Below are 22,483 nucleotides of genomic sequence, written 5' to 3'. Positions count from 1 at the left end.
ATCTAAATGATTGAAAGGGTCAAGCGAACAGCACTGAGCTCTCGAATAAACAAGGCTATCGATCATTGAGTCAGACAGCTGAGGCAGTCTACTTATCCTGTAAAGAGCCTGGTCATTACAGGCCATCGTGCCAGCCATAATACCACATCACACACTCAGGTCATCCAACATGTCACTACAAGGCAGGTCAAGGCCCTGTCAGCCTCACGGAGGAAGAAAACAAATAATTAAAACAAACAAACAAAACAAGCAAACAACAACAATAACAAAATGACCTGGGATTTCTCTTCCGTTATTTCAGATGATTCTGAATGACATCATTATTGAGCTGGTTCTGATATATGCCGTCTTTTGCTGTTGCTCATTTTTCACTGCTAAAGCCAATAAATGTCAGGATTCTAATTATAAGATCATTTTGAGGTAAATGATCCTATTTAACCCAGTAAAAATAGCGGTTGTTATTAATAAAGCAAGGTTAAACGTGACACTTGAAAGACGCGTTCATGAATGGGCTTTTTCCTACGCTGAAAAGAGAGACAGAGTGAGAGAGAGAGAGAGAAGGAGTGAAGAAGAAAGGAGGGCGTGTGGAGATTTTCATGACTGAGATTCTGAGATGGTAGCTCCTCTCCGCTGGAGGTTGAATGAGGAGCTTTGGCCTTCATGTCACCTGCTGTTAGTGTTTCCGCTACAAGGGCCCAAACGGCCGTCTTTATGCGCCGCCAACCGTTCCAGCCTCCACAAAAACAAACACAAAAACAATAGCCAAAAGCAAACAAAAGAAAACAAAACAACTCTTGCTATCTTTCAGGCTCAATTTTCCCCTGCTAGGAAAAACAAAAACGCAAACGTGTGGAAAAATTATAAAAAAAAATGTAATATTAAAAAAAATAACTGTCACATCATCCAAAAACAGTGAACTCCCGGGTGGTCTCTGCCAATTAAAAAACAATAAAACAATCAAAAAACAATCAAAATGAGTTCTAGCGCTGGACCCAAATCCATCAAGTGTTAGCGCTTTTCCTCACGGTTTTCCAGTTCCATAGCCACCCTGTTCATTTGCCATGGCCAAACTGTCATCAGTTTTCCACTGCCCATGAGTGGGCGTCCATGTGGGACCACTGTATTAAGGGAAAAAAAAAGGGAAAAATAAATAACTAAAATAAATAAATAACCAGAAGCATCTCCTGGGATTTTAGACATTACCAAGTAATGAATGTGAACTAGCAATTTATCCTCCTCCATCATAGCAGTGTTACGTGCCCTGGCTGGTGTGGGCTGCTTTGCAGAAGTCAATTTTCACTGCGGTCAGCTTGATCCATTAGTATTCATGTGGACAGGAAGACAGAGGGACAATCACTCTTTTTTTATGGAGTATTAGGCTGCTAATAAGACATTAACTATGTCTACGGTCCACTATACCAATCCACACTTCCTACCATATACGCTTATACAGACACATATGTTAATATATACTATCTGTCCATATGAACACACACAAATACACACAGGTGCGCACACACACACACACACACACACACACACACATATACATACATGCACATACACACACTCATCCTGGGATGTGCTGGAGGGAAATGAAAAGGAGAAATATTTACATCCACAGATGTCATGCAGTCACCACGGAAAAACCTCACGTAGCTACTGTATACAACACACACACACACACACACACACACACACACACACACCCACCCGCATGCGCACAAACGTACACGCGCGCACACACACCCATGCACACGCCCACACAGAAATGCCCCTCTACATCATGACCTGTAAAGTCTTATCGCTCAAGTATAACAGGCTAAAAAAAGCCATTTTTGCTGACAAGAACACGTCGGCTATAGATTCAAAAGCACGAGATTTATCTCATGGTTGTCACTACAGAGGCTGAACGATGAGTCACTACAAAGAAAGGGCATGATGGAACTGTATCTCCAAATGCTGTGATGCATCACTGGCCTTTTTACAGTTAGTACAACGATATTACAAACAAAGTACAGCAATGTTACAGTTCCACTGTCAAAACAGCATCTACAGAACTGTCACAATTCATCAGCATTCCTCATCTGGAATCTTTTGAATCAACACTTGTGTCGTTCACAAAGCTCACACCTGGATGCACTGACAAGGGACAGAGTGTGAGAGAGCTGGTCTGAGCGAGAATGACAAAGAGACTGTCTATTTAATCTTTGTTATGCTTTCCTCCATCAGCCAAAAAACACAGTTGTAAATGCCTCCAAATGTTTTGGACCACTCGGAACCCTTTCGCCTCCTTTCCGACATTTGATGGATCGTTCTCTTTTTCTTTCCCCCATGCGTTTGTTGGTGCTGCTCAGTCTCCTTTTCCCTACTTCACTTATTCTGTTCTTTCTTTCCAGCCAATTCCTCATTTTCCCTGGCTCCCCCCTCTTTCTCTCTCCCTCTCTGTAAGCAAATGGAAATATATTTTCCCCATTTGCAAGCCTTTGTCTCCATTCTCTCGATTAAAATCGACACACAACGGGCATCAACACACAGTGTGCTCCGAATAGCTGAGTGTCTTTTGTTGAGAGGGGAGGGAGGGGAAAAAGTGGTTTTAGAGGAGAGAAAAGAAATCAATATGCCAGGGAGGCGATGGGAAAGTGCTGAGAGAGGAGGCTGTGGTGTGGCATCTTGGGCCAGGGTCTAAGAGAGGTTGGGGTGAGGGAGGGGAATGAAAAATGCAATGACTATTAAAAAGGAAGGTGGCCTTGCTCCCGTGTGAAACACAAAGCCCAATATCATCCTAATCTGTTTAGTTCAGTCTTTTTCCACACCGGAGTCTGACTCCTGACTGCCTGGCACCAATACATAATGACAAGACAGAGAATGGGGGGAGAGAGACAGAGAGAGAGAGAGAGAGACAGAGAGAGAGAGAGAGAGAGAGAGAGAGAGAGGTGTTACATAGTTTCTGTGTAACAGAATTATGTCCAAATATCCAAGATTGCAGCCCTCCTTTCACCCCATTCCTCCTTCTTGTGAAAACAGTGGTGATATTTGACAGCAGCTGGCACAATCCAGTCTCTGCCAAAGGATTAAAAAGTGTAAAAGTGTGTGACGGTTGGATTAGTAAGGGCAGAGGTGTGTGAATGTAGTATTCCTGAGTGTGAGTTACTGTAGGGCTCATTAAAGTACAGCCTCACTAAACATGATCCAGGACAAGAATGTACCACGATACAAAATCAGCATGTTTCAGCACCACGGACAGCGCCTTGACTTCACACACGAACAGGCTCTGCATACAAAATCCCAGGGTTAAACACCAGTTTGGAAAACAGTCAGAAGAACCCAAACAAGCTGGGGATCCCTGGATGTGCTGTTGCCAAAAAAGATTCCATACACCTGCTCGAGGTGGTTTACTCAGTGTAGTCCATTAACAACTGCAGGTGTCTCCACAGTTACAGATCTGGCTCCTTTTGCCGCTTCCGCTACTCCGATGATTGGTATCTCCTGTTTCTGCCCCACAATTGCTTTTAAAAACTGTTTTTTTGTCTGAGATCTGTTTAAATAACCACAGTTGATCAAACATGTCTCTACCCCAGTCTGGGGAAAATGAAAAAATACTGCCTTTTTTTGAGAGATACTCTAGTCAAGTCTTGAGAAATCTTCAGTTTTCCCTCTCTCTCTTCTCTAATCAAGAGCCATACATACTGTGGTTGTTGGGTGGCATTGCTGCCCTGTCCCATAAGAGTCTGTGTTAGGACTGGACTCCAAACATTGATTATTTACTTAACATGAAAGGCTGTTTCCCTCATAACACAGTTAAGTGCTATTCAAACAGGCCTCAAGTGTTTATGCAAATGACTGCTCGTATAAAATGATCATTTCATTTTCTTTGACATACCTCTGGGTAGGTGAGGAAAGGTCGGCAGGCAGCTGCCACCGAAAATTCTCTCATACCTGTTTATGCTTATGCTTAAGGCGCTGCTAACTACTTTGTGGTGAACTCCTGACAGCTAACAAGCTGAAAAATACATGAGAAGGCTGAGGAAAAATAGAGAAATATAAAGAGAATCACTAGCATTTCCAGAAGCCCCTCTCCATGCAGTTTATTTGTTTTGTGTGAGAGTGTGTGTTCTTTTTTTCTTCAGTAGGGCTTTGGCTGTTTGTACAAATAAGGGGAGCCCGAGGATGCACTGTTCCGTAAAAGTATCTGTGCTTTTTTGTCTCCAGAGGAATTTATCCATCTGTAGGTCTGCTTGCTCAGCACTACATTTAGGCGTCGTGTTTTTCTGGCGGCCCCGGCCCTGGGTGAACCATTGGACTTTTATTGGCTACTTTATGGCCCTCTTTACCCGCAGGTGCTCAAAAGCATTATTTGATGGCTGAGCGGAGGGCCAGGTTCTGCTTTCAAAACTTGCTATTAAAAAGTGAAAGGAGAGATTGGAGACAGATCGATTGGTGCTGTGCTTACTAAGCTTGGTATTGTCCAGAACTGGAATGTGATACTATCAGAAACCTTTCCCAAAATGCGGGAGGGCCACAGATGTATTAAACAGAATGAATGAAAGCCAAGGTAAACTAAGAGACATTTTACTGTCTAAGTCAACGGAGGATATTCCTGACAAAATAACTTCAGAATTACATGTAAAATGGTCTCTGAGGAAGAATAGCGCAGCTGCCATTAGCTTTGCAGATAAATTGGCTTTCAATATTAAATGTGACAATTCATTGACGTGTAACAAGGACAACAAAAAATGAATTCACACATATTGACTTACATCAGGTCTGGACTTTTGACACAGCTGCATGTTATTACCAGCCCACATCCCTCCACTGCTAAATTATCTGTAATCTCTCTCTCTTGCTCTCTCTCTCTCTCTCTCGCTTGCTCTCTCTCTCTTTCTCTCTCTCTCTCTCTGTCAGTCTCTCTTTTTCCCTCTCTCTCCTCATTAATGAAGTGCGTGTATGACACCATCGTGACATTTTCGTGTGTTGGACATCCAGTTGACCCACTAACAAGATGTGACAGTGAAACCTGTGCCTGTGGGCGGCATCAGTGACCCGGGTCGACCAATGGGCTGTCCGTAATGACTCCTCCAGTCGGCCCCACTATCTCTCCCTGTTCATCAGTCCTCATGGGAAAAAATGACTCAGGAACTAAACTTCCAACACAGCACACGGCCAATCTGCATCTCCAAAGTCCTTTCTCCAACATGACACATTTCACATCAGTCACATTACAGCAGAGCTGAGCTGAGCAGAGCACAGGGGGAAAGAGGGAGAGAGAGAGAGGGTCACTCAGAATAACAGTGTCTGTAATAGTGTCACATACATACACAGCAAATAACAGAAAAACAACAGGAAACATTACTCAGAAGAGGGGGAGACAGAGACAGAGGGAGAGAGAGAGGGAGGAGGGGTAGGATTCAGTCTAAGGCCTTTTTTAGTCCAGGATCAGGTGCAGTTCCTGGCCTATGTTGCCTCCTACTGCTATGCTAATTATGTTTACTGGCTGCTTAAGCCGCATATTGAGCTCTGGAAGCACAGAAGAGCTCTGACTAAAAAAAAAAAAAAACATTACTGTTCCCACAACTGCAATCTGTTGTCCTTGTGTACCGAAAAACATTTGTCATAAGATTTAGACGGAGGCTATTTTTGGGGATGACATTAAATCCTCAGTCCAAAAACACTCATTTCTTCATTGTCTTAAGGATGAAAATCTCATGGCCCCAAGCCACGTTATGACTCACTTCTCTGTGTCATGTTGACGTGAACACAGATTTCTAGGAAGTCTGAAGAAAGGAGTATGAGGAAGTGAGACAGAAGCATGTAGATGAGGAGCGAGAGAGAGAGAGAGAGAGAGAGAGAGAGAGAGAGAGACAGGGAAAGAGATGAGGCTCGATCTACAGGCTACTGTTGTCTGAACATGAGAGAGCCAGCACAAAAGGAAGAACATGCCAACAGAACCGTCACGCCTGTTTCTCCAAATGTCTCAACGCCTTTCTGTGACATTAAACATAAAAAAAAGAGAGGGGGGAAAAAAGACATAGAGATAGCATCATCTGCAGCTATTTTTTCACCAAACTCAATAAACTGTATTCATAACTATGAAAAATGGCTATGATAAATACAACACAAACACTTCCTAAATCAGACACATTTTGCAGCCCTTCCTTTGGTGGGAGTAAATAGTTACTGGTTGTGCTACACAGTGTGTGTCCCATTCATAATTCATTGAAACTCAGCAAGACACCACCTCCACTGCCAGGCTCAAGCTCTGAGGTTTTAGCTCTGGGAACCTTTAGCAGCAGTTTGAGAGGATTGATTAGACAGTAGGAGGGGTAATGTGCAGCAGGACAGCAGAGAAGTGAATCAGACCAAACTGCCGTATATTGGTAGTCATGGCCATCGGCTGTCACTCTATGTCAGTGCTTTGAGGAGAGATTTCAAATGTCACATGACACGTTTCCTCTGACAAGGGTACACACACACACACACACAAACACAAACAAACGTGCACACGCACGCACACACACACACACACACACACACACACACACACACACGCACACGCACACAAACATGAATGTGCAGCATGTTTAGCACTAACATTGAATTGATCAGTGTTGTTGAACTGTACTGTTGCACTGTAATGTACTTAAAGATACTGCTCATCTCAACCATTAAAAGGAAGCAAATAATGAGCATGATAAAGGGGGAGAATAGAGTGGAAAAGAGCTGGAAAGAGAGAGAGTAAGAGAGAGAGATTCATTCAACATAAAAAGATGTGTAATAAATATCACAAAAACAGGGAGCAAACAACACGATGATGATAAGCAACACTATGTGAAAAAGCTTGACTTCTGAAAGTGTGAAGTTTCTCGGGTTTCACTGGTGCAGGTCTAAATATACGAGCAACAGCTGGAGGCCCTGTACATCTTTAACAGGTGAAAACTTTGAGTAATCACCCAACAGGAGGTAAAGCCTTGACGTTTCACACAGCACATCTCTGTCAGACTTCACCGCCAAGTACTGCTCTTATCTACACGGGTAACCTGACAAAGAATCAGGAAAGGCAAGTATCGAGGATTTCACCTCGCAGAGGACATCCAAAGGTGTAGCGCTGGCATGCAAATGCTAATCATGCATCAGCAGTATTGTCTGAGTGTTTGAACAACAGATGACTACTCTACACGAGATAAACGAGATAAAGACAAGAGCATGATCTTTCCTATACACACATTATATCTATCTATATATGTATATATAAAAGTCGCCATTTGGATTTGGAGCCTATGGAGACAGTGTTATGATCTGGGGTTGCTTCAGTTGGTCAGGTCTTCAACTGGTCAGCAATGTTATGTGTCAATAAAATGAAGTCAGCTGAGTACCTGAATGTACTGAAAGAGCAGGTTATCCCATCAGTGGATTTTTTCTTCCCTGACGGCACGGGCATATTCCAGGATGACAATGCCAAGATTCATTGGGCTCAAATTATAAAAGAGTGGCTCAGGGAGCATGAGCAATCGTTTTCACACATGAATTGGCCACCATAGAGTCCTGACCTTAACCCCTCTGAAAGTCTTTGGGATGTGCTGGAGAAGACCTTACGGAGTGGTTAGACTCTCCTGTCATCAACAAGATCTCAGCCAAAAATTAATTCAACTCTGGACAGAAATAAATGTTGTGTCGTTGCATAAGGTTGCGCAAATACGCACCGTAATCAAAACTAAAGGCGGTCCAACAGAATATTAGAGTGTGCGACTTTTTTTTTGGCTAGGCAGTGTGTGTATATATATATATATATACACATACATATATATACACATACATATATATACACACATATGCTTTTTTTCATTTTCACCATTGTAAGCCAAGGACATGGGGGGGGGGGGGTGGGGGGTGTGTGTGTATAGATGGAGATATATATATATATTTATATATATATATATATATATATATATATATATATATATATATATATATATATACACATACATATACACACACACACACATACATACATATACATACATACATACATACATACATACATATATATACATATATATATATATATATATATATATATATATATATATATATATACACACACACACACACACACACACACATACATATATCTATACACTAGCAACAAAAAAGAATCAAGAACATAGTGTGTGATGTACTTTATATTTGTTTTAACTTTAACAACAGCTGCAGTGCTGTGAGTCACAGACTCACAAACCAATTTGTACAATGACTGGCAACAAAAAAGAATCATCTGGTTTGCTTGAGTCCCTCTGAGATCCATGTCTGTTCTACCATTAAAACAATCATAGGTCTGAAGTGTAATATCAGTGGCACTAATGAACAGGACGTTACAGCTCAATAAAGTCCGCATGTGCTCTGCCTATAAAGGACTCTGTCACTGGGGTAGGCCTCTCTCATTGGAAAATATTAAAGGAGACATGGCGTGTGTAGATTAGTCAGGACTTGTTTTTGAGGACACCAGTGTTAAGTAAAGCCAGCAGAGACTCAAAACAGATTTAGCGGTTCAAGACAGGACACAATAAAAGGCAGATATGACTTCACAGTTTTTGCGGAACTAACCTTGAATTCTTTTCATGTGGATGACTCATACTCCCCCACCCCATCCCCAATTCCCTCAAAAAGAAAAAAAACGGGAAAAAACCCCAAACTTGTGTATTTTCAATTCAACCTCATACACACAGCCAAAATGTAGTTTATTAACATTTTAAAATTTAAACTGTTATTGGTCTACAGCCCAGCCCAGTATTCCAGTCTAAGTTTATGAATATTAAGGAGGAAGAGCAGTATACTAGCGTATGAGTCCCCAGACTGAGCCTCTGGTAGATCATGACTGGGCTTATGTAAACCAAGCAGTGCAATGCAACTATGTGTCCAGAACTACAAAGCTTTGCAAAAAGCGAATTTCATTTTTTTGTTGACCAAAGCAAAATGCACAAGGGGCAAATCTTCAGAGAGCTTCTTGTATACACATCCTCACAAATGTAGAATGTTAAGCACAGTGAACACTGCAGAACATCCCGCTAATACGCAGAGCTCTCGTTCTGAGATATCTTTTCTAGCTCACACTGTTATTATTATTATTTATGGGTTTTTTTTTACGTGAATTAAAGTCTCAGGCTTTCTAACACAACACGGTAATGAAATCACAGCCTAACGTCCAGGCCAGACAAATACCACAGGACGACTGAACGACAAACCCTCCAGCTACGTCAAGACATAATAAATATCTCTGTAAGCGCCAGCCTTTTTGTATTTAATTATTTATTTTCGCCATCCAGGCTAGAATCATAACAGCCTCCCTAATCAAAGCTAATGACTGTCATTGGCAACTAGAACCTGAGGGAAGGAGGTCAGAAAGGAGGGAAGGAAAGAGAGAGAGAGGGAGAGAGAGAGAGGGAGGGAAGAAAAAAAATAGGGTCAGGTGTAAAATATACAGGGGGAATGGTGTGAGAATGCGGTGAGATCCATTAGAGGGCCATTAAAATTCTATTTGGAGAAATTGTAGTAGAGGGGAAAGCCCCAGCACGGCTATGGGACCAAGGCTCACATTGCAGTGCTGCAACTGGGGGTGGGGGGGTGGCAGCAGCCAGGGAATTTCATGCTTGTTACACTGACTTAAGTGCATTTGAGGTGTGGAGATGGGGGCACATCAATATTGTATAGTGTGCATTGACTTTAATGTCCCCAAGCTGTGGATGTAGTGTGTATGAAGGTGTATATCAAGTGAATAGAGCCTGCTTTTGTTTGAGGGCCAAAAAATGACACAAGAAATACTTCTGTGTGCAGAGAACAAAACATATAATATATATAATTCATTTAAGAACACAATATACTTTTCCCATGACAAAGTCACCTTTTCTCATGAGGAACAGCGTGTGTGTGTGTGTCTCAGAAAGAGAGAAAGAGAGCGAGAAAGAGAGCGAGAGAGAGAAAGAGAGAGAGAGTAAGAGGCAGATAATGTGCAGAGTTTGGCTGAAAAATAACAAATGAATTTGTATAAACTGTAGGCTAAGACAGTCTGTATGAGGAAGGAGAGGAGGAAATATGAGAGCGAGTTTAAGGGTTTGTGAAGGCATGAGAAAGGATGGATATTAATGACTCATTATATGGCAAAGATCCACTTCTCTGTCCACATACACACACACACACTCACACACACAAATCTGAGGGAGGGAGGGAGTGTGAGTGTGTGCGTGTGTGGGTGGGCAGAGGGTGGCACACATGCTGGTAGTGTCACGACGCACAACAGGATATGTAGTGTGCGCGTGTGTGTGTGTGTGTGTATGCGTGTGTGCGAGTGGGTTGGTGGGTGTGTGTGCGAGGGAGGCATGGGCATGGCTTCCTCCAGCAGTCAGAGAAGCTTCTGCTATAAGGTGTGTGACTCAGTGCAGCTCAGTGTGTGACAGCTCGGCTGTTTACTGTACCACCGACTGAGCTCTAACAAAACAGGTGGGCGCCAAACATTAGTGCATATGAGCATAGTCACTCTCAGTGACCAGTCTCTTCGCACTGCAACGTTTGTGGTGCTTCCATAAGCAGGCATGGAGAGACATCCAGTATCCAACCAGCATACTGAGAGAGAGCGCGAGAGAGAGAGAGAGAGAGAGAGAGAGAGTGTGCAGACTGTGGTTGAAAAGAATTGCAGCTGAATGAATTTGTGTAATCTGTAGGCTAAGAGAGAGAGATTTGAGGAACTACAGATTAAACCAATTAAACAAAACAGTACAGCCCAGCTGTACGTTTATAGCCAAAGAGTTTTTCTCATGCCACTCCATAAAGATCAGATCTTAAAACAAGGTGCGTTTCTCTTTTGCATCCACTACTGAAAGAGGAGACTGCTAATGAGACTGCGATCATCAAAGAACTGGTGAAGCACCTTGTCAGTCTTTTTTAAGCCCACTGCCTCACTCAAGTCTTAAGTTAAGGATAAATCTTAACCTTTCCATCAAAGCTGTGCAAGTACTACAGGGACACAACAAATTTTAGCCTTCAGCCCTCAAGAAGCCCCGCCCTGCCTCTGGGAATCAAACGGCTAGATATAATGGATGCAAATCACGAACGCCATGTAGGATCAGAGTTTCACGAGATTGAAGAAACTTGGTTTGCCTGCTTCATCAACTTGTATACAGTACGACTTGTGTTACACAGCGCATTATGCGTCGTTTTTGACACGACAACCACCTACTGTCAATTACCAGCGATCTATTTGCCGAAAAATACTGCGGAGCCAGACACACTGGCCAATTATATTTAATGAAGGATCCTGTCAAGAAAGAGAGTACTCCAGAGTGTACAGTTCTCCATCTGTATAGTGGAGACATGGCTCAGTACCCCTTCTCCCTATGGATAGGTGCCTGGTTTGGAGGTGGATTATGGGGACAAAGTGGTGGACAGCAGGAGATCTGCGGTCATTAGTGCAGACCATCCACTATGGGACAGGTGGTCGCTACACAGCTGCTCATCTATATGCATCAGGCTGTACTTCTACAGAAGGGGAGTGAGCTGGGGGTGCTGGGGGTGATGGTGGCGGGGGGCGGGGGGGTGCACAGTACAGGTGAACGGGCAGGAGGAGGAAGAGGACATAATCTGGTGTGACTAAATAAACAAGAGGTGTAAATTCATATTAGTTTAGCTGACAATTTTAAAACTGCCAATCATCTGAACTACTGAAATACTGCCTTAAAAGATCACAGCAAAGTCAGGCCTATTTCCATTGTGGTCCTCAAAATCGGATGGGTAAGGCAAGTCTGGTGCTTCCATGATGAGCACTAATAGAGAGTGAATTGAATAACATTATTGAACCGTGCATTGATGATAATGATAGACATTACGCTTATAATCTAAACAGGCATAATAAATCATATCCACCTCTTAGCTCTTCTTCTGAAACCAAAAAGACTGTTGATCAGCATCATTGCGCTTGGCAGCTTATTTCATTCTGAGGTCGTGAAAAAAAAGGGTACCTTGCCCTGCGGTGCTTTGACTTCTGGGCAAATATAAATTTACAAAAACGGATCCTGTGGTGGAGTCATGAATGTTTCTCAAATCTGAGAAACAATTTAACATGTAGCCTGAGGCACTGTTATTGATTACGTTACGCACTAAAGCTTTATTTATCACCATGAACTCGGTAGGTAACCGGCCAAAGTTATGCAAACATCTCCTCTCAACAGGTACTTGAGCTTAAAACTGTAGCACCAATCTTACTGGTTTATCGTCAGAAAATCTGAAGCTTGGTTCCTCAGGAGTTTAGACTGATCAGAAAGAAGGTGCATTGGAAAAATGACACTGGATGAGGAAAAATGCTACAACTCACAGTGAATCACTGTTTACCAGCTCTCATATTCTGATCCAAATTTCAGTTTTGGTCAAGACCTCCCCCAACACTTTGATAACCATCGTCTTGCTCCTCAGATGACCATCAGTGGTATGGCTTAGGTAGTCAACCACGGTCTGTGAGTCAGACAAGATTCCCGCTGGGACCTCTCTGTGAGCCCGACAGGATTATACAGCATAAATGACCACTGTCTCGACACTCGTGGGTTCTGTTACGTAAAAAAGACTAATGTACGTACAATAAGAGTTTCTAAACACAGATGGCAATTTGCTTAGTGACACAGTCAAAGACCTACTGATGGTCCATTCCTTACAGGACTTGTGACATGACACTGAGACACTGTTGCATGTACCTGCCTTGAATGCGCTTCACTTTTTATATGGAGATATGGTGCGTTTATCTCTGGGCTATGGTTTTCAATGTTTTGTTTTGTTTTTTTACCTGCTGATGGCCCTCTTGGACTGAGCGCCATTGTTTCCTTCATATTTTACTAAAATCTCAACTTGTAAATTAATTCTGAAACTTAATCTGATTAAAACCTCAAAATAACTGCAGTTGAGAGCTCTTGAAGTAGATTGAACACTTTTATAAGCATCTAAAACAATGATTTTCACTCCACAAGCCCACTCACTGCCCACATCTATGGGGAATTATGCATGGGACTCTGCAAGCCTGTTGTATCTTTATTTGTATTAGGGATACAGTCGCTAGGCAGCTATGTAACTACCTCTGTAAAGGGCTACATACGGCAGGTAAGGTCAATGAACAATATGTGAGCTATAGTTTCTATATTTGGTGAGGGCAGCAGTTTTTGCAGAGTTGTTAAGCTCCCATCTTTATGTTTTAACCACAGGTTCTGTCATTTCTGTCTCTGTACGAGGACTAGTCTCTGTAATGAGGCCAGCCCATGGATCAGGGCTGGAGTTTCCCTCAGTGAGGTCAATGCTGTCCGTCTCTGAATGAGGCTACAGTACCTGTCTTTGGATCACAGCTAGACTGTCCCACCCTCGATTCAGCAGCTGCTCCAAGGCTTTTGGGTCATCCACATTACGGTTCTCCCTAAACCCATCTCGTACTCTGCGTAGAGCGTACGTCCTACGGAAAAGGGCGGAAGGGAAAAAAAATTAATAAATATTACCAGTATATGACGATCTGATGAAAATATCTACAAACACCTTCTGAGGTTTACATGACACATCAGGTTCTCTCAGTTTGCTTTAAGCAACATTCACAAGATCTGGACATCTCAAATATTTCGTCAGCCACTGTGCTAGCAGTGTGTGATTGTTCACTGCTATGTGTCTTTAATGAAGTGACCAAGGAAAGGGTACTCTGTTTAAGATTCCCTCTATGAACGCAAAATGATTAGTGCACTGCTGTGTGTAGATGAGGTGCAGGCTAGCATTTCGGATAGAGAGAGAAGTTCATTAGGAAAAAAACAAGTTCACCGCACGCTAATAATCGAGGAATCATAAAGGATCATGGCTAGATAGCAGATAGCACACCTTTTAGTTTCCATAGAGCAAAAAGGCTGAGAGAGTGAGTGCCTTCTTTTTTTTTTTTTCTTTTTTTTTTTGGGAGCCTTTTCATCAGGCAGCAAACACAGTGTGAGGCGAACAGGATCCTCGCTGTCATGTGAAGATCAAAGTGTTTCAGTGGCACCCAGGGAAGATCCTGCACCAAGTCACACTGCCTGCCGAAACAAGACTGCTACTCACTGACAGCCAGAGCTAGAGCTTTCCCCATCTTATCACACAACTGAGAGACAGAGAGAGAGGGAGAGAGAGAGAGAGAGAGAGAGAGAGAGAGAGAGAGAGGGGAGGTGAATGCAGATGGGAGAAGGAAGGAGAGAATGATAAGATGGGAGAGAGGAAAAGAGAGGAGGTATTTGGGAGAGAGAGAGAGAGAGAGAGAGAGGTGCAACTCTGCTCATCTGATGGAAAATCAACAGCTGACAGATGCAAACAATGCTTTGAGAGAGAGAGAGAGAGAGAAAGAGCAGTTCCTGGTGGAAGAACAAAAAATAAAAAAATGCTCTGACTGACAGGGTGGTTCAAAGGAGTCTAAAATAAGCCAGCTGCTTTGAAGTAGGCGTCAAGTACATTTGTTAGGACTTAAGTTCCTTCGCTTCATCCTTAATATGCGAAGTGTCCCTGTCATGTCCATTTACAGGTCATGGAAACGCTGTAGGATGTAATTTTATTGAACCTACAAAGATCAGCCTAATCCTCTCTTTGTAAACCAACGTAGATTCAGCAATGGCCAATTTATGATGAAAAGACTGTCAGACATTTCTCAACTGACTCAGTTTATCAAAGAGGAGGCACAAACTAGCTCAATGAACAAAGCACAATGCTGAAAAGAGAGACGGAATCAGAGAGAAAGTACATGACATTTAAGCTAAGTGGTGTGACTCAAAATTGTGGAAGATGGGTAAACAATGTTTTTTTTTTTGGGGGGGGGGGGGTTGATGTCAAGGCCACCTAAGGCCCCTCCCTCAGTACAGCAGGGCCTCTATGTTCACTCCTCAGTATCTTTTAAGGGACCAGATTCACCAACTACTCATGAGACAGAAGTAAAAAGTCAGCTGACATGTTTAGTCATATTTTCAATCATCTTAAACTAGTAGCAAAAGTCTTCAACTGGATATAAGAGAGAGAGAGAGAGAGAGAGAGAAAATGGTGGGGAGAGAGAGAAGGAGAGAGAGAGAGAGAGAGAGAATAGAGGGAGAGGTGGAAACACATGGCGAGGTCTGGCGACAAACACAGTACAATCATACAGCTGGCCTTTAACTCTCACTGATTCACCCAATACTGCATATGTCTGACTATTCAGAGAAACAATCACTTCATCTGTTAGCCAGCCCACCATTTAGGAGGAGAGCTAAGAAACAACAAAACAGAACAAACAAAAAAAATTATATTTCTTCTTGTTTTATTTGAAAAGGGTGAACAAAGGCTATTAATTGGGAGGGAAAAACAAGAATATGATTGGTGTCAGCAGTGGGAGGGCTGCACACTTTTTTCCTCAGGGCTTTTTTTTCAACATGGGATTCCTGATCACACTTCCCACAGGTTTGTCTGGACCTTGATTTCCTGAATCAGATGAATGTATGTTTAGCAATGATCAAACCCTTGCATAAGAAGTGACACTATATCAGTTAGCCTACAGAGCACTCACAGAGACAGTAGCAGAGTAAGGATCATACCCTGAAACCTGAAAAACGCATTTAGCCACAGGGTTAACGGTGGGTCATCTCTAGTCCAGCACATTAGAGCGTGTTAGTAACACCAAGGCGACAAGTCATTGGGAATTCCCATCCACCTCAGGAGCTGTCGTTACACACACACACACACACACACACACACACACACACACCTCTCTCTGTGTGAGCAGATTTCTTAACCCTGAACTTACGGTAAACTTGCATAAATGTGGGCGCCCTTGCAAAAGACGGCCAGGCAAAAGAAACGGCAGACAGAGACGAGAAATGAAACCGACTTACACACGCGCACCTGCATTTGAAGTCTAAAAGACTTCAGTCTCGACAGGACCCTTATTCTGTCATCCATAACAATGATAATAGTCTCAGCTGTGGGCATAAATTAGCATAATTAAGCTGTTTCGCTGGTGGGAGGTTTCCTTAAAAGATCCCCATTATGAGGTGCCATGAGAATCCTATCAACAATGTGTTTCATGAGTCTTAGAAGTAATACCAATTATGGCGGATTAATATTTCATGGAACCTTCAATTAAAACACATGCTGCATCTTTTATTAATCAGCCTTTTTCCCGCCCCTACACTGTATTAAAAAAGTAGAGCAAGCTTGGCCAACTTTATGGAAGTGGAAGTCATCTAAAGATGAGCATGGACAGAAAGAAAGGGTTTGACTGGTAGAACACGTCGTCATGACAAAGGCCTTGGTTAAGCTACATCCAAAGCTTCAGCACAGAGAAAGAACATCCTGATATTCAGTGTGAGATTAAGACATAACTTGTAACAGTTTTTTATGGCTCCTCAATACAAAATACCAGTGTGAGTCTTAAACCCCCGTCAGTACCTATTTTTGGTTTAGCTTTGAACAGACACATGTATTTAAGATGGTTTCAGAAAGCTTCTTAATTCACTGATTGGTTGAATGAGGTGTGTCAATGAAAGGCTCATAGAATAATGTGCAGACCAGGGGGCAAGGGGTGTTTGTGGACTTGGTTAAAAAAAAAAACTATAAACTGCACAATACTGGACAATGTACACAGGGATGTTTTTCACTGTAGTGTATATGCAAACTGTGTAGGAAGTAAGTCGAATATGAATAAAATGCACAGACCACAGTCACAGTCACAGACGAATAATCCAGGAATAATTATAAACCTAACACGAGTCAGTTATAGTCTGATAAGGTCTCTTATTTTAATACTGGGTTAGCTACTTTAACATCGGCATAAATTTGAGACACGTGGTTGGTAGGACAGACCTAAATATAGGCTTATGAAAACTAAAATCAACTAGGTGGTATCAACTAAAAAAAAAAAAAAAAAAAGAACAATGAACAATGTAAAACAGTGTTTCAGATTGGAAGCCCTCAGTATTGTTCACCAATGCGTCAGAATGCTGGTCCTAACACCAACAAACACCAGATTCACGGACCTGCTTTAGCTAATTAAGACAATGACAGTTGACCACTGAGCTCCAGCCGGTGACTTAGCACTGGTCTGAAACCAAACTGTGCAGTCTTGTGTGTGTGTGTTCTCTTGACTGGAACTTTGAAAAGCCCTAATTCACACAGCTGTAACTACATCGAGTCTTTGTCTATGCTAATACACAAATTTGAGAGGGGTTTGGGAGCTTGACAGGCTTCATAAGTTGATTTTGTGCTTGTGCAAACATCCTGTGACAAAGCTCAAGGCAATGTTCAGTAAAAAGGACATATAAGGATATAATCCAACAGCACTTGGTAGCTTGAGCCAACTAAAAAATGGCTCTTTTTTGGCAGCGTGTGATGCCTGGGCAGCTCTTGTAAGTCATCAAATAAAAAATGAACAAGTCTGGCTCATAAAATGTTTTCAGCGAAACAAATGAAAGAGAGAGACAGACAGAGAGAAAGAGAGAGGGAGAGAGAAAGAGATAGAGAGAGAAAAAGAAAGAGAGAGAGATTCCATAGGGAGCTCTCCACGTGATAAGAGGGAAGCTCTTCGTGATCACTTATTTATCTTTCAGCTTTTAGAAGATTTCATTCTTGACAGTTTTATGACTAAGATCGAGCGTACACAAGTCGTCATCATCGCGTAGTGTTGAATCGGTGAGCCACGGGGGAGGGATATATTTAACAGGGAGACAAGACTTACGTAAGAGATGCCCCACTTCTGCCAGTCTGCTCACACTCACGTCTGTACAGCTAATCTGCAGTACACAAGCAATAAACCGCATGATCGTCTCCAAAGAATCCCAGCATCTCTCTCAAAAATTTTCCCTCTTATACTTCACACACTCCCTAGCTCCACATCAGCTTCAAACACACGTTCCACGTTTCCTGCCCTCCCCCTCCCTTCCTCTCTCTCTCTCCCTCCCTCCCTCTCTCTCTCTCTCTTTTACCCCCCCCCCCCCCCCCCCCAAACCCCTCGACTTACTCTCCCCCAACCCCCTGCTACATTCACTTGCTCTGTTTTTGGTGTATTTCCATGCTTTTCATTCATCTTCTCACAATCCGCAGCTTCCTCTGCCAGCATTTCATTCACTCTTTCTCTCCCTTATCCCTTTCACTTTACCACACAAACACCTCCCTCTCACAAATTTTCCCTCTCACAAATTCTCTCTCTCTCTCACTCTCACTGCCTGCCTGCCTCGCCCCAGTCTCATGCTGTTTGAAGCAGTGGGAGAGTCTATGTGCTGCACCGAAATATGAGAATTTCATATCACAGACACAATCTGCTTTTGCTTGAGGCGCTAACCCTTGAAATTAAACACCATTTGAAGGTATATTACACAGTCCCATACTGCTCCTCCCTTCAAAACTGATTTAATATTGTGGACTAAAAGGTCCTTTCAGGACTTTGAATAATATAAGCTAAAAGATTCCATTATGCTACATAATGTAATAAGGCAGCAGACTGTGAATTGCCCTCCACAAAGACAAACTTAAGTTTATTTAAATGACACCTGGCACACCTGAATGTTAAATGTTCCCCCCAAGCCACGTGAATGAAATAAACCCAAACAGATAACTGACACAAGATTGACACGTGTTATTACTGTGCTGATACTGGTGTGTGTAATTAAAAACTGAAGAGCTTTGAGGAAATCTTTCAGTTGTTATATTTTTTTTTCTCAGTGGTTACATGGTTCCTTTCTGCTGATGGTCTACAGAATCAGAGAGATTGGGAAATATGAGAGAATGTGACATCACAAATACTATTTTACAGCTGAAAAACAGGACATGATCCCTTTCTCCACATTTGAGGATTTGGTGCAATAACTTTATGGGATAACTTGCAGTCCTGCTTTTTGGTTCCGCAGAGCAAGGTCAAGGGTGTTCTGTCCTTGTTACTATAGCGACACATCACTCACCTCTAACCTGTTCGAGGGCAGGCTAACCTCAAACTTATCCTAAGGGTTTTTCACACTTCACTTAGCCCGGGGCTAAGAGCATTCTTACAACCTTCTTAGCCCCAGGCTGAGGGAGCTGTTAGCCCCAGGCTAAGAAAGCTTTCACACTGGCACAGTCCTGGCACTTTCCAAAGTGGGCTAACCCTGAATTTAGTCTAAGGCTTGCTGGCCCTGCTCCGGAGCAGGGTTAGCCCCGGGTTTGCGGGGTTATCCCCTGAAATTCTACTAAACACGGGGCTAAAAGGTGCCAGTGTGAAACAGGGCTAAAGAAAACAATGATAGCCATGCATCATTCTAGAATGTAAACATAAGTCAGGTGTTTCAATGGACATTTAACCCAGGGCTAGTAGAGGTGCACTGTGAATCGTATAGCCATGAGCTTAGGTTAGCCCTGGGTTAACAATGTGTGTGTGAAAAGAGGCTAAGTTATCCCAGGATCAACTCTTAGCCCAGGGCTAAGGAAAGCCCTGTAGTCTTTTACAAGTTTTTGTTGCCGAACGAGGTAACACTTTTTAAAAAGTGGCAACAATTTTTTAAATTATTATTACTCGCGCAATTGCAATTTAAGCAGTTTGAATTGTGTTGAAACAGCTTTGTAATGAAGCTACTTTAAAATGAGCAGGCACACAGAAACATTATGGTCCTCAGCATTTCTTATCTCATACTGTTGTCATGAGTGTGATCAGAGTGTGAATTATACAATGACGATTTGGGGGGGGGGGGGTCAACTTTTTCTCCAGGGCTATAAAGCATAGGATATAAACGTTTCGCCCCCCCCCCCCCCCCCCCCCCCCCCCCCCCCGGGACCGTTGTTTTTACCTCTTTTCGGGGGGGGAGTCCAAGTCTTAATTAGGGGGGTCACACCCCCATCCCATACCCCCCCGTAATTGGAACCCTGAATGTGATAACACAACAGTAACAATTGTAAGAACTGGCATGTTACAGACGCTTGTTTATGTTTCAAACGGACAAAATCAAAGAAACAGCCTAATGGGCCCCGTCACTAAAACTCAGAAGTGAGGAAAAGGGCAAGCACAAAGGGCAGAGAAAAAAAAACCTAATTTCTAAGAGATCACAAGTATCAAGGAGCTAGGTAGCTTTCCAATGCAAGGGATTTTTTTTTTTTTTTTTGAAACAAGATCCACTTCACCAAGAGGGCCTCTCATTTTCTGTTCCTGTTTTTACTGTTGAAAATAATCACGATTTTTATGCTTTGTATTTCTCCCTTCTGTGAGCGTGTACGGTCTCTAATCATGGATAAGACCAATTTAGTCTCACTTCGTTAACAAGATCAATTTGGTGAGACGATTGCTTCAAGATTCTGAGTTATACAGCATGGATTATCTGAGCCAGCGATGAGGACGGAGGCTCAGATCAGAATGGTCCTTAGCACACAGTTATCTGGGCTTCTCTTGTCATAAATCTGACAGAATTACGACAAAACTGTAACAGTCAGACTTTGCCATTAACCTTCAACATTACCCAAGCAATGAGACTGCTGCGTTCAAATTTTGAACAAGAAAATAAAAAAACTTCTAGTCACAACTTTTCTTAATTTATACTTTAATACCTCAACACCTGTTTACCTTTCATATCTGTTTTTTTGTGTTCAAGGCCCATTGTGCAAAGGGTATTGCTCCACTGCATACAAAAATCTGATTTATTACTTTACTTAATTACCAAGAACTTTGGATCTAATTAAGACTAATTAAGTTATAAAGTTTCTTAGGCATCAGCAAATCTTAATGGTAAAAATTCTGCTGTTTTTAGTCTATCTTAACTGCCTTGGATGACAGCGCCCCATAAAAGTCTCATGTTACTTACTGGATATTAATTCATTGTTCTACCCAGACGCTGACTCTGGCTCTGTCAGTCAGTTTCATGCTCATATCAGGTGACAAGCAACTAAATCAAATCTGAAAAGGACTTTCAGCATTTCAGGGGAAACATTCTAAGATGTAAGATTTTTCAGTCAGCCAGATAATTTCAATAAATTTGCTCACCACTCTAGCAGCCAAGTTTTTAAAATATGAGATGAGATCATAAGTGTTCCTATTATAACAAAGTTCATTTTTGGCCTTCCACAATTATGAGCAAAAGTGAACTTTTGCTTTGTGAAACCTTCCCTTGGTATGAAATAGCAGCCTGCCAGCTTTTTTTGGTTGTTTGATTTTTACAGTGTCTCACTAAAAATTGAACATTCCCCTCCAGCATCAGGTTTGGGTTTCACAAATAGATCGGGAGATTGTTAGACAATGATTGTCTGAAATAGTTGCACTCTGTTTATCTGTTCAAAGGTGGCCCCCAGTGCTGTTTGTTTTCCTCCTCACATCACATCCAGATCACAATATCTTCCGATGTCAGTGGTATTACTGTGTTTTTCTTTATTTTCCAAGGCTGCATGTTTTCATATAAGACTTAACTTCACATCCGCACAAACAGAATTGTTTGAAAATGTTTTCATCCACACACTCGGTTCAACAAGCATGTCTGAGCTGCCCATTGCCATCCTGTGTAAAAACTGACAATTGTCGAGGATATGACAGACTGCATAGGTGTAGCGTCAGTCACCACAGTTAAATAATGAAAAAGACCTGAGCAACCGTCGGAAATGGTTTAGTTTTCGACATAACCTTTACGTGTATGACAGTCGTACTTGTCTACGTCGTATGCATAACCACACGCCTGCAATCAAGTAATGATTTGTCCTCATGATGTGATGCGGTTCTGTAGTTACCCTGACAACTTGATTTGTCATCAACTAGACTGCCATGTGGGAGGACAGCAGTTGTTATCCAATGAGACATCTTATACCCGCCTGACAGACCTGAATCCAATCTGACAGCCTTAAATGAGTCATTTCGCCAAAAACGTCTGCACAAGCCGCAAGATCAAATCCTGACAATGAACGATTACCTGTAATTGTAGGATGGAAATTTCTTGCTCTCTCTCAAAAGCATTCGATACAGCGATAACACCTGCGTCTTACTGGAAGCTGCCATCTTGCAAACAGCAGGGCGACCTTCGCGTTAGGACCCAAAATTGTCTTTTCATTGAGCGCCTGACGAATTACAGTGTCTTCTCTGTGTTGTAACAATAGAATAACAATAAATTAAAGTACGATTTTTCATTTAGTTTGTAAAAATAAAATTAACATGCAATAAAAGCATCACAAACGTTTGAACGGTTGCCGGATACTTGTCAATATTTTTCAGGCAAATTCTTAGACCCCTCAATAACATCACACAGGCTGTGGAGAGGTGAGTGTAGCAATTAGTTGTCCTTTGCAGTTTTGAAGTGTTTCTTTTGCTTCCCTCCGTTCAGTGACTATTCAGTGGGGGATACCTATATATGACTTATAAAGTTTTTTTCATTTTAATTGCCTTCTAATTCCCCATCGCGTCTGGTTTGCACGTGCTCCGCACGTTGCTGCTTTGATCACGGGTAACAGTATAGACCGTACAGATAACTGGTACATTGAGTACGTTTCAAACCACATT

General features: G+C 42.2%; 1 protein-coding gene across 1 annotated transcript in view; it reads right to left on the bottom strand.

Moving 5' to 3' along the window:
* lyrm4b (LYR motif containing 4) overlaps positions 1–21,985 on the bottom strand; it is a 37,326-nt gene extending 15,341 nt beyond the window's left edge. The window contains exons 1-2 of the mRNA XM_030769695.1: positions 21,900–21,985; positions 13,354–13,474 (exon numbers count right to left, since the gene is read on the bottom strand). Of these exons, the coding sequence (XP_030625555.1) occupies positions 13,354–13,474; positions 21,900–21,985 (207 nt within the window). The remainder of the gene's footprint in view (positions 1–13,353; positions 13,475–21,899) is intronic.
* Between the last annotated feature and the right edge of the window lie 498 nt (positions 21,986–22,483).

The sequence above is a fragment of the Chanos chanos genome, chromosome 3 (assembly GCF_902362185.1).
Source record: "Chanos chanos chromosome 3, fChaCha1.1, whole genome shotgun sequence".
In the NCBI taxonomy this organism is placed as follows: Eukaryota; Metazoa; Chordata; class Actinopteri; order Gonorynchiformes; family Chanidae; genus Chanos; species Chanos chanos.
Note: the sequence above shows the minus strand (reverse complement) of the source record. Positions and strands in the feature narration are given on the sequence as shown.